A 12600-nucleotide genomic window follows, 5' to 3' on the forward strand; every position below is an offset into this window, starting at 1 on the left:
TTCCAGTGAAATATATTTATGTTTGTGGTTGTAATGTGACAAAATATGGAAAAGTTCAAGGGGTATGAATACTTTTGCAAACCACTGTAACTGACTAGAGATTGAGCCTCCATTACAGAAAACTGCAAAAGTAACTAAATTATTTATACACTAGTTTTTTTGTTTGTTTGTTTTTTTCATTTGAGTTATGGATGTTTGTATATGCTTTTTTTAACAGTTAATAAATTTCTTTGTTGCTTTTCGCAGGTACTTTTGCCAACTATTAGATGGCCTTGAATATTTGCACAGCCAGGGAATTGTTCACAAAGATATTAAACCAGGAAATCTGCTGCTGACCACAGATGGATCACTTAAAATCTCCGACCTTGGAGTAGCAGAGGTAAACCCAGGACTGCTGTCATTACCATCAGATTTCACCAGGTCAAACCTGTAATATTCTGTCAATTAGAACCACATTTTTTTAAAACTTGTTTTTTTTTTCTTTTCATTAGAATTTTTTTTTCTCAAACAGAAATACTTTTAATACTTACTTTAATACTACTCTGTGCACTTTATTTTATTCTTTTTGTGGAAACCATTTATTTGCATTTATAATTGTTTTGCATAGAGGCTTTTGGTTTTAGCATTTCTTAATGAAAAATATGAAAAATACTAACCAAAGCTGATCAAACATATTTTCTCTGTCCAATATTTTCAGGCCCTTCATCCGTTTGCAGAGGACGACACGTGTCGCACCAGTCAGGGCTCGCCGGCCTTCCAGCCTCCAGAGATCGCCAACGGTCTGGACACCTTTTCGGGGTTTAAAGTGGACATTTGGTCTGCTGGAGTAACACTGTGAGTAACGCTCATCGCTGTCTTAATGCCATTCTTCACCTATAGGACAATGCTGACGATGTTCTCTTGTTTGTTGTTGTTTGATGGAGCAGCGGGCTGAAGGTTGCAGATGCCAGCAGAATAAACAAACTCGTGTTAAGGGCAGTGACGTGGGGGTAGAGATAGACTCATTAAATGTGGTGGTGGAAAAAATAGATGCTGTTAATGCTTATGATCATCTTAAATAACACTTCCCACCCACTTTGTGAGGTCCTTGACAAATGCAGGAGCTCCTTTAGCCAGAGATGGAGATTCTCCACAGAGAGACAGGAAGTCATTCCTGCTAGTAGGCATCAGACTGTTTAATGCCTCCTTCAACATGTCTGACACTCAGAATTAATAAATCACTGGTGTGCAATATTACAATGTGGGAAAAATAGATACAATCCCTGTATGTTTCTTTTTTATTGTTTCACATTTTCATCTTGACTTATTTTGTTCTTTCATGGGATTCCTGTTCTGTGTATTCTCAGACTGGCTGCAACAATGTTGATTTTAATAAAGTATTTTCTATTCTATTCTAATCTAGGTTGCTATTTTTGACCTGTTGCTTCTCTGCATTCAGATACAACATTACAACAAGTCTTTATCCGTTTGAGGGAGACAACATCTATAAGCTATTTGAGAACATTGGGAAAGGAGACTACACTATTCCCGAAGAATGCGGACCTCTCTTGTCTGACCTGCTGCAAGGTAAATGTTGCTCTCTGTAAGGTTTCTTCTTTGCCTAAAAGTAAACTGAAAGAATCTTCACTGAAAAGCAGCAAAAAGACTCAAACCAAAGTGAATCTTATTTGTTTACTGATCTTTAGAAGTGTGTGCGCTGTTCTCTGCAGAGAGGGCTCCATCTGGTGGAACTTCCATTCTTTCTTCTCATTTTGTTGCGTTCAATAGGTTCATACTGTAAAGACTAAAACACTATACTACTACAATTGTAACATTTTAATTGCTAATCTTTTAGTGTTAAGAAAAACGGCTCAGTTTAGAAACATACAACTGAGTATTTATCTTTAGAGGATTTCTTTTTCTTCTTTAAGGTTTGACTTTAAAACGTTGCCTGAAATGTAGTGGTGAATTCAGAGTACAATGCTGAACTAATCATGTAATTTTATACATTTTTTATAACAAGAAATGTGTTTAATTTATCATTAAGAAATGTCGCTCTCCAATTTCAAAATGATATTGAAAAGGTTTTCCATCAATATGTTATTTAGATTGCAGGGCGCAGGTTCTGTTGTTACTGAAAATGACATATTAAAGGGCACAACCTGAAAATGAAATTGCCCAGGCATCCAGTAAACATAATAAATCATCATGTCTGAAAGTTATGCTGTTCTGGGAGCATCCAGTAGGTGGTGCTCTGGCATCAAAAGTCATTTCTCAGCATGCGTGGCTTCCTCAGAACTGTAGAAATACCTTCAGCTGCTGACGTCATTTCATTGATCAGGAGCCAGCAACAGATTACTAAGCACCTCATACTCGAGCTGTGTTTTTGGCCAACATGAACACTGCATTTTTCCTACGAAGAAAATCAAGAATGTGTGTTTACTTGCTTCTAAATAAATGATTTGCTATTTAAAATAAAATCAATCGGTCTGTATAAAGTCTAAGAAGAATGTTGAGATGAATTTGTTTGCACATACTAATGTTAAATACTTAATGAAGGCTGCGTGCCCAAGAGGAATTTCAGTTCAGTTTTAGCTTACTTGAACAGTTTTGTCATAGTATTAAGCAGTGGTGAACAAAGTACTCAACTCTAGTACTTGAGTAAAAGTATTGATACTCTTGGTCAAATCTACTCCACTACAAGTAAAAGTTACTCAGTCAAAAATCTACTCAAGTAAAAGTACTGAAGTACTTACTTTTGAAAATACTTAAGTATTCAGAAGTACATGCATTTTAAAGTACTTAAGTACAAAGTAAAAGTACAAATTACATTTTTTTCTTTTCTTTTTCTTGTCACTTCAGTAGAAAACTAAACTAAATATTAGTTTATTTAGTTTATTTTTTCATCATCAGTGACTTTTTTTAAGTGAAGAGAAAATAGAGACAGAGAGAAAAACAGAGAGAGGGGTAATTAGAAAGACAGAAATAGCGATTAGAAGTATATTAAATATACACCAACAAAACACAGGACCACACACCCAACATCTGTCCGCTCACCTGAAAAATAAATGGATAAATACATAGAAGGCATATATAAATATATACACATACCCATACATATGTAAAGATATACATACATACATGCCTACATTCATAAATATTGTCAGTAAATACACACAGACATACACACTCAGTGACAGTCAGAAATGTAAGCTACGCATGTGATTGSTTACCTTTTGACGAACATAGCTTGTGACCAATTGCATTTCATGAAAAGAAAAACCGGAACAACGGATTTTTTTCTTTCTTTTTTTTTTCAGCGGATTATAAAGCTATGCTGATCTAAAAGTAACAAGTAACTACAAGCTTCCTAGAAATGTAGTGGAGTAAAAAGTACAATATTTGTCTTTGAAATGTAGTGGAGTAAAAGTAAAAAGTTCCCAAATAAATAACTACTCAAGTAAAGTATAGATACTCAAAAAATGTACTTAATTACAGTAATAAAGTAAAAGTACTTTGTTACTGCCCACCACTGGTATTAAGTGGTTTACAATAAACTGAAGTGAAACAAATTGCTGTTTTAAAACACGCTGGGCTTCTGTCCCGCATTTTAAGTGTGTGACGTCCGTCTTTGATGACGCAGCACCTGGGAGACCGGCAGTCCATAATTGCATGGTCTAAAATAAACCTGGCACTACAAAGGGTGTCCTTCAGCAGGCGCAGCACTACTATCAGCTCTGCGTTCTGCTTCTTTCTGCCTAGTGGATGGCAATTACATTACTGGGACCGGCTCTGCATCACTCCTGCCTTTTCACTCTGACTTTCTGCTTCCTGTGCAAATCCAGTCCACATTAAATAAAAGTACAGAGTATTCATGGATACTTCCTCACGCTACTCAGACTTACTACACAAGATGTTCAAAAATATTATTATGATTGGTGGACATTTTCTTTTACAGATTTTCAATATAATAGATAAAAGAATTGTGTGTGTGTTTCAGGAATGCTTGAGTACGACCCTTCAAAGAGGTTTTCCATACAAAACATAAGGCAACACAAGTGAGTGAACATCTGTCGTAGTAGATTTGCATGACCGTTTGAAAAATTTCGACCACGATCCAAATTTGCTCGTCAAAATGTCATCTCACTAACGTCCCCTCTGATTTCAAAACATTGCTAGCTGGGTGCGAAAGAAACACCCTCCATCTGAGCCCCCCGTACCCATCCCTGCCAGCGCAGAAAGCAGGGATCCATGGCGGAGTATGACAGTGGTTCCCTACCTGGAAGATTTACATGGCTACGCAGAGGATGATGACGACGAGCTCTACGACGGCGAGGATGAGATCATTTACACTCAGGACTTCACAGTGCCAGGTACTGACATTGGATTTGGTGTTATACTGTTATATTCAGAACTGTTGACACCCATGCAGTGTAGAAACTAGGGATGCACGATATATCGGCATTCACATTGGTATCGGCCGATATTGGCCATTTTTAGAATATCGGTATTGGTCCGAAACTGGGCCAATATTAACATCTGATATTTATTTCCCACTTTTTCGCTTTGTGTTTCTGTTTTGGGAGGGGAGATGGTTGGTTGAGCAGCATCTGTTTGATCATGTTAGTGATATTGATGCTGGTAGCCAGGAATAACTGAAGTAGGGAGTCATGTCAGAGGTCTGGTTGTTTATTTACCGTATCAAAAAAAGACCCAAGGGTGTTTGTGCGTATATGTATAATATAAAATGTGTGTTTGTGTGTAATATCGGTAAATATCAGTTAATAACAACAGCAATAATCATATCAGATATCGACACTGGCTGAAATTTTCATATCGGTGCATCCCTAGTAGGAACATAATCTAAAGCAACTGGTAACTTTTCTGGTGATAACATTTTAATTTGAAATTATATTAAAAGCTCTCCAGACAGGAAGCAAAATGTCTTCAACTTCAAAATATTTATTTTATAAATTTTATTTATTTATTATTTCAGAATTTGTTTGTTTGTTTGTTTTTATGTCCTGGATGAGTCTACACCAGCACATGTGTGAAAACTCTAACCTTCTGATGGCAGATGTTTGGATGATTTGATACCAACAAAATCTTTTAATGTTTAAATGCACATATTCACTAACTCTGTTTTTATCCTGTTTCCCTCTTGAATTCAAACCTTTTATCTGTTGCTAAGCAACAGACAGCATTAATAAATGCAGCAATCAGTGTTGGGTATCTAGAAATGGTGCTCCACATACAAACCGAATGAAGCTGCAGAATGTGAATGAAGTTAACTAAAAATAGTCCAGTTGAAAGGGTTTTGGTTTGGAACCATGAATGGTTTTCCATGCTTCCCTCACACACACACACACACACACACACACACACACACACACACACACACACACACACAAACCTCTGTCCCTCGTAGGAGGCTTCATATGAATGAAAGAAGAGCTGCCTGACCTGGTGTCACATCTCCCTGCTGCTAATGTTCACCTGACAGTTAGCTTGTAGTTCATGAAAGCAACATAATTGTCTCAGAGCTCCAATTATACATGCAGACATGAATCAAAACAAACATCTGTATTTTTGACCTGATAGTCTGATACTTAAAATACCAGAGCAGCACATCTGTGCTGATTTCTGTGTATTATCACTGACTCCTTTGTTCATAGAGTTACTTCACTTATGGTTAGAGAGCAACAGTTAACATTTGTGTCTTCAGTGTGTTTATGAATCTTTTTTGTGCATCTTTAGGGCAAGTGGCTGAAGAAGACCACGATCAAGGGAGCGCTGATCCCAGTCTAGCTGTAGCCAAGCCAGTTTGTGTGAACGGGACAGAAGGAGGGTCTCTAAACAGCAAAACCAAAGCTGAACGCAGGTCCTCCTCCTCGTCCAACCCCTCACGTAAAGGAGTCACCACAGCCAGCAAAATCCGCAAGCTCTCCACTTGCAAACAACAATGACAGCCTTCACCTTCTTCTCAAAGCAACAACCCACCTGGTGAGTGTGGCAGCACTTCAAACGCTCTTTATGAAAAACAGARACAAAATATTAGAAACTGTGCACTTAAATTTAGATGTAAGGAGGGAGACTGTAATCCAGATAAAGTGGAGGAGATGGAGGTGGGGTGTGTTGATATTCAGCTCGCAGTGCTCTGACTCACCACCGCTTCCCAGGAAAACACGTAGTCACAAAAACTACCTCTAGATGGCCTGTCAAACCTCTCTTCTGTGGGTTATCCTTGTTCATGTAAGCATGCATGTAGAAAATTTGAACTGTTTGTCCTCTTTCTTTTCAATTACCACCCACAGCAGCTCTTTCTGTCTCGCACACATACACTCCCGGTGCGAGCTTGTTTGGCATGGGTGCAGTGCAGATAGATGCAGTGTATTAATTTGTTCAGGGCGATGACTCATCCTGGATGAGATAAAGTAGGTTGTGGGATGGCTGTTTCTTTCTCACCCTGTGGGTTGAATCTTTCCGTTTTAACACCAGAAATTAGACTTTGTCTCTGTGTTATTTTTCCCCCCATTTCACCCATTTGTTATATTCTGTTTGTGTGTTACAGGTTATCTGTCCCCATCCTTCTGTATCAGGAGTCTGGTGACATTTATGGCCCCGCCCCCTCCCCCCGTGAACCTGCAGAGTCTGATTTGCAAGAGATCCAAGAGTAGGACAATATGAAATGCACCCCCATCCCCCGAGACTGAGGCACTTGCTGTGAAGATGGTGTTTATTTTTCTTCCAGTATTTTGGCTCCTTTCAACATTGTGTTACCCTGCTCAGTCATCTGGTTATCTGGTTCCCTCTTCCTCCTCCTCCTCCTCCTCCAATCTGTTATTCTCGTCAGGAGACCAAGTGTTGCACCGGACATTTCAGACACCCCTTCTCTGCCCCCCTCCACCCCCAGCTCCTGTTTCTCTGACTACCTTTGTTTTTAATTGAACCCTGACTGCAGTTTCTAATACACATTGTGATGTGTACAAAAAAAACTAAACAAAAAAAATTAAAGTGGAAAACAAAAACAAAACTTATGAATAATTCTATGTTTAAGCCTATTGTGGTATTACCAGCAACATAAAAACTGCATGCTGAAAGCTGAAAGAAAGTGAATAGAGTTTGGTTTGTGAAGAAACGGAAGTCAGACTAACTCTATTTAGGTTTTATTTTTCCAATGAATATATTTTTTTTAACTGTTATTTATAAAGAATGTGTCCCAAAGGGGCTGTTTTCTTAAATTATCTTTTTCTGGTTGAGTTTGAGTTCAGTATATCTTCAGTACGACTCAGCTGTTTTTATTTCATCGTCACAAGGTCATTATAATGCTGCATCATCTCTTTCTGATGCTTGCTACCATTTTGTAGACCGTACCGCTGCCACTCATTCGCAGGCAGTGGGTTCTGACAATTGCCCAATCTTTTTTTTTATTTTTTTGTGGGGGGGTGATGCTTTGTTGTGCCGATCACATCCGCAAGCCCTGCCCCGCTCTTACGCAGTCAGGCCCATCATGAGCTCCTCACTGGGAATAGATCAGAGAGCAGGTGAGTCACAACTGTGAGGGAGGGGCTTCTCACGTCAGCAAGGTCAGCACAGAGACTCTGCGTCCAACGAGAAGACAGGAGCGCAGCACGGTGGAGGACGGAGAGACGCCTGGTGTTAACAGGCTGAGGAACATTTCCGCACCCTGATTAGTATGTGAGGACACACTTCAGGTTTCTGTTCTTTTGTTAAAGATTGTGCCATTTTTGACAGTTTCATCCTGTGCTTCATGAGTCACAGCAGAGGTGGGGGGGGGGGAAGAGAAAAAAAAATCAAAAGGTGGAATAGGTTTTTTTTTTTGTTTTGTTTTGTTTTTGTTCCGGGACTTGCTGCAGTTGGTTCATCTGTCAAGGCTGTAGGCCATCCCAATTTTCCACACTACTTGTTTTACAATAAAGCAGAGGGTGYAACATGAATGAGAATAAAGCCATGGATTCTGTCTGAATGATGCACACAGCAGCACTCTGCAGTGGAGTTTTTATTCCTTTAAAAGCAAGCATGCTGGGCTGTACAATCGCAGCTTCTTCAGGTGATGACCTCATTCATTCAACAACAATCTGATATTTAAAAACTCCAAATAGTGCCCAGGTTAGAGCTGCAGTTTTTGTATCAACAACCTCACTGAAGTTACTGCTTCTCTGTAATAGAAGTTTATAATCATTGGTTGTATTGAAGAGAGGAAAAATGGTTAAAGTTGAGAGAAAAAGGCAAATAATTTAGGATATGATTTAATTAAAAGAAAAAAAGACAACCACAGAGTTGCCTGGGACTTTGGTTTTGCCAAGCACTCAAAAAAGAGATGTGTTGGATTTACTTAAAAAAATAATTGTAACTGCTTCCACTCAGCTGAATTTAGTAAAAGTAAGACATTAGTGTTAACTTTTATTCAATTCAATTGAGTGGAACCAGTTGAAATAATTATTTTAAGTAAATCCAGCACATCTGTTTTTTGAGTGTGAACACATAAACCAGTTCATGTAACCAGATTTTCATGGCCATGAAGAGTTCAGAAACACGGGCTATTTGGGTTTTAAAAAGAGATGCTTGAATCCCTCCAAAATTCTTTTTCAGACAAAAAATGTTTTGTTAAACGTAAACAATTTAATCTGTTTTTGACAAAACATTTTACCAAAGCAGAAAACCAATTATTTCCTACTCCTAATTTCAAAACGTTCTTTAAATTGTAAAGGAAAAAACTAAGTTTGTATTTTTAAAAGGCCTAGTGAGCATCCTACATTCTTTCTTTTCTTTGAGTCATTTTTGTGCTGCCCTGATAACATTTAAACTCTAGAAATCAGACATAATCAGGATCGAGTCACTTGTGCTCTAAGTCTTCTCCCACACCAAGGGTTTATTTAACATAGTAAAAAAAAACCAAGATATCAAGATACTTTTATTTGGTATTACAGAGTGAGTTTATGTGTTTCTGCTGGGAGCAGACGTTAGTTTAGTTGTTTTTTTTTACACGTCACAGCATCAACTCCTCACTGAGCCATCTGTCTCGAAGCCTCCGAGGCCTCAGTGTCAGTCACTTTAAGCATCATCTGTCAGTCTTCCCTCAGACAAAAGGTCCCAGCAACACAACACTTGAGCCCACGGAAGTTCCTGGATACCTCCTCTTTACTTAGGATGCGTAACAAGGACAGATGGGCTGATGTGAAAAATTAAAAACAAATATACGTGTACAAAACAAAAATATCACGCATTTCTACCTTGTTTTGATCACATCTTCTGCTTCGCATCTGATTTTATTTATATTCTCCGTTCCATGCTGGATGTGTTTTAATGTAAACATGTTCATCAATGTTTCTCACGTTATGTGCTGAATTCACACCAACGTTTACCCTCATGATGGCTGAGACAAGGACACTTGAGGAGTGATTTTAAAATAAAAGAAATGGGTGACAAACACCATGTTAAACTTCTTCCCATCAAAGTGCTCTTTAGTTTGAACTGTACGGTATTCATATATACATTGGACCTACAGTTACATGCTATGAATTCACAGATAAAATATTTTCTGCATCTTCATGGGATGAGCTCAGGTGAGCTTTTAGGATTTTCTTTAATAAATAAATGGGCATCACAGTGGCAGCTGAGGTGTGAATGGGGAGAAATGGGACCAGAGTTTAGTTCTGTCCTGTAAAATACATCTAACACTGTTCAACACAACTATATTTGAATTGTTTGGATTTATAGAGAACAGGTCCACAAAAAGAAGCTGACATGATTATGTTGGACTGAATCCAGGCGAGGCTGTGTGGGACACAGCGAGGACGCGTTCAGGCTCTGCCGGGTTCTCAGCGCTCCGAAGGCCGCCATAGAGCCTCTCCTCCACTGACGCCACCAGCTTGTCTGTCAGACTGCTCTCCACCTGCGGGGAAACCTCCAGCAGGACCCCTTGACTGCTGTTGTTGTTCCTGTTGTCGACTCTTGGATCCATGTGGCTTGTCTGCTCTGTCACAGTGCTCCCACATCGGCCCGTTGTGCTTTCTGAGTCCTTATTCGTGGAGCCGTGGCAGTCGTTGGCCTCCCCGCTCGACTCTGCAGAGCCGTGGCTGTTTTTCGTCGGGTCGGCGTCCTCTGCTCTCTCTCTAGCTGCTTCCTCGGAAGCGGCGACCTCGCTGGCTTCTTCGTCTGCGGCGCTCGCTATTCGTGAGAGGGTGCTGTGGTACCTGGTGTCCAGAGGGTAACCAGCGCTGTCGCCCCTCCTCAGCGGACAGAACCTCTGCCTCTCCAAAGACGGGGAGTACCTGCCCCCGGAGGCCGAGCCCGGGTCGCTGTATTGCTTGTGCCTTTGCCATTGCTTCCGCAGGTGAACTCTGGATCTGTGTCTGGAGCGCAGCGGGGAGTCCTGCTGATCGAAGCGAGGGTCGTGACGAAGGAACTCGTTAAACAGAGCGTCCGTCTTCTCGTCTATGCTGTAGTCGCGGCGACGGAGGCGGGGTCGATGAGGACTTCCAGGGGCCTGGGTTGGTTTCATGAGCGGAGACTGTGGTTCTGGCGCTTTCTGAGGATGGAGGGATTTCAGGAGTTGGTGCGGCTCTTGTAGGGTTTGAGTCTGTGATTTCTGCTCTGTGTCAGTGTTGTCTCCAATCTGGTCCTCCAGCTCCTCCTGAAACAGCCGGGCCTCCACGCTCTCGCACACCGTGCCTTTTCTTCCAGAGCTGGTGAAGAACAGTCTCCTCTCTGACGCCGTCTTCCCTCGCTGGGCTCCGGGAGCTCCAAACAACCGCATCTCTTCTGGGGCCCTGGAGGGTGCTTCTATGGAGGCGTAACCACTGTCCATTTGAAGCAGCTTCCTGTTTCCTCCTTCCGCCTCCCCTCCAACACCACCCCCCATCTCACTGTCACCACCAGATGCCCCTCTGGTTGCCCCCTCCTCCGCCTCGCCGTCTCCTTCCGGCTCATCGTCCAGGTCCTGTGACAAGCAGCTGTCCAGGCCGGAGCGAACCCCTGCCCCGCCAAAGGATGAGACACTGTCTGCGTCGCTGCGGATGGACTCCCGGTCCGTGCTGCTCTGGTCTGAGGAGGCGTACTGCTCCAAAGAGGCTCGCAAGCTCCAGATGTCCCTGTACAGCGAGGGAGGGGCCTCCGAGCTCTCCTGGCGAACCATGAAAGAAAGAGAGGAGCCAGAGTCGGTCCGTCGTCTGGCTTCAGCCCCGAGCACCACCTCTTCTCCATCTTCCACCTCTTTCGTTCGCCTCATGTCCGCCGTGCCGCCGTCTGTTTCTGCGTTGTCATTTTTTCTTAGCATGTCCTCGAACCTTTCCTGCGGAGCAGCCTCCTGCTCTGTCCCGAACAGGTCATCGTTTTCCACGGACTCCAGCTCGTCTCCCACCGCCTCTGCTCCCCGCACTTCTCCGAGCGTGGTGTCCTGTTCCAGTCCTGTTCCGTTGACCGTGGCCACCTCCTGCGTCGGAGCAGGTTCCTCGCTCCTGGTGCTGATGCTGCCGCCCGCCTCCACCACGGCCTCCGGTTTGAGCCTGCAACGATGGAGAGCTCACGGTTAGGAATCGACTCCCTAACTGATTTGTGTTGTGGTGTCATGATCAGAAAAATACCTTCTCAGAAACACTAAGGACGTGGATGCAGATGCAGGATGAGACAGAGACTCGGCCGAGAGGGACTGGAAGCCGCCGGTCTGGATGGGAGTATGTGGAAATGATTCAAAGGCATCATCTCGGTAGGGAGAAGAGTCCTCGTCGGTGTGGTCGGTGGTTTCACTCGCTGCTCTCTGTCTCTGAAAGGGTCTCCTCCTCGGGGATCCTAGCAACAATTCACACACCTTCAAATTTCACACATTTCATTTCATTCTGTTTTTTTAAGCTCCACACAAACCTTTAGTATCCAGACTAGCAGCTCGGTGACTGGTGTCAAACTTCCACTTTCTAAAATAAGGCCCAGCTCCCTCCAGGCTAGCGTGTCTCCGCAGTTTGGAGAAGAAGCACAGGACGGACGTCTGGCCCAGAGCTTGAATAGACTCTCCCCCCGAGCCCCTTTCGCTCTCAGACTCCCCCCTGTCCCCGAAAGCTTCCATCTGACAGGAGAGATGAAGGTGGGGGGGGGGGGGGGGCACATTATGGAAGGAGACGTGCAGAGATGAATGGAGGCAGTCTGAGTCAAACCCTCAGGGGACAGCATTTTGTCATTGTGTCAGTCAGCCGTGGTGATGATTGATGTCACGGAGCATCGGTGAGTTTCAGCCTCAGAGGAATGGAGGTGTTAGAGCTGAAGAAATTACTGGTGTGAATGTGGACAGTAAGTTGTTTTGGTACGACTAAAACTTACTTTTAGTTTTGTTGAAAATAAAAACTCAAAACTTTATTTTATTCAGAACATAAATATATAAACTTAGCACAAAAAGTTTGTGTTTGGTAGGTTATGTCTTAGTTGTAACAGTGCTCCTTGGCAATAAATCGTACTGAGCACCACATACAGCTCTACTGCTCATCTCACAAATGCATGTTCCTTACAAATGTGGCGCCATTTAAAAGTTAAAATACATGTACAGCGGGTAAAATAAGTATTGAACACGTCAACATTTTTCTCAGTAAATATATTACTAGAGGTGCTAAT

At 42.1% G+C, this 12600-nt stretch overlaps 2 protein-coding genes across 2 annotated transcripts in view; one reads left to right on the top strand and one right to left on the bottom strand.

Moving 5' to 3' along the window:
- The window catches only part of stk11 (serine/threonine kinase 11), a 19174-nt gene extending 11227 nt beyond the window's left edge, over nt 1-7947 (top strand). The window contains exons 5-11 of the mRNA XM_014021302.1: nt 247-379; nt 698-834; nt 1439-1566; nt 3980-4037; nt 4159-4352; nt 5737-5982; nt 6551-7947. Of these exons, the coding sequence (XP_013876756.1) occupies nt 247-379; nt 698-834; nt 1439-1566; nt 3980-4037; nt 4159-4352; nt 5737-5945 (859 nt within the window). The 3' untranslated portion in view covers nt 5946-5982; nt 6551-7947. The remainder of the gene's footprint in view (nt 1-246; nt 380-697; nt 835-1438; nt 1567-3979; nt 4038-4158; nt 4353-5736; nt 5983-6550) is intronic.
- The window catches only part of cbarpa (CACN subunit beta associated regulatory protein a), a 15792-nt gene continuing 11012 nt past the window's right edge, over nt 7821-12600 (bottom strand). The window contains exons 8-10 of the mRNA XM_014015609.1: nt 11863-12061; nt 11586-11790; nt 7821-11507 (exon numbers count right to left, since the gene is read on the bottom strand). Coding sequence (XP_013871063.1) covers nt 9752-11507; nt 11586-11790; nt 11863-12061 — 2160 coding nt within the window. The 3' untranslated portion in view covers nt 7821-9751. The remainder of the gene's footprint in view (nt 11508-11585; nt 11791-11862; nt 12062-12600) is intronic.

Source organism: Austrofundulus limnaeus, unplaced genomic scaffold, assembly GCF_001266775.1.
Source record: "Austrofundulus limnaeus strain Quisiro unplaced genomic scaffold, Austrofundulus_limnaeus-1.0 Scaffold3, whole genome shotgun sequence".
In the NCBI taxonomy this organism is placed as follows: Eukaryota; Metazoa; Chordata; class Actinopteri; order Cyprinodontiformes; family Rivulidae; genus Austrofundulus; species Austrofundulus limnaeus.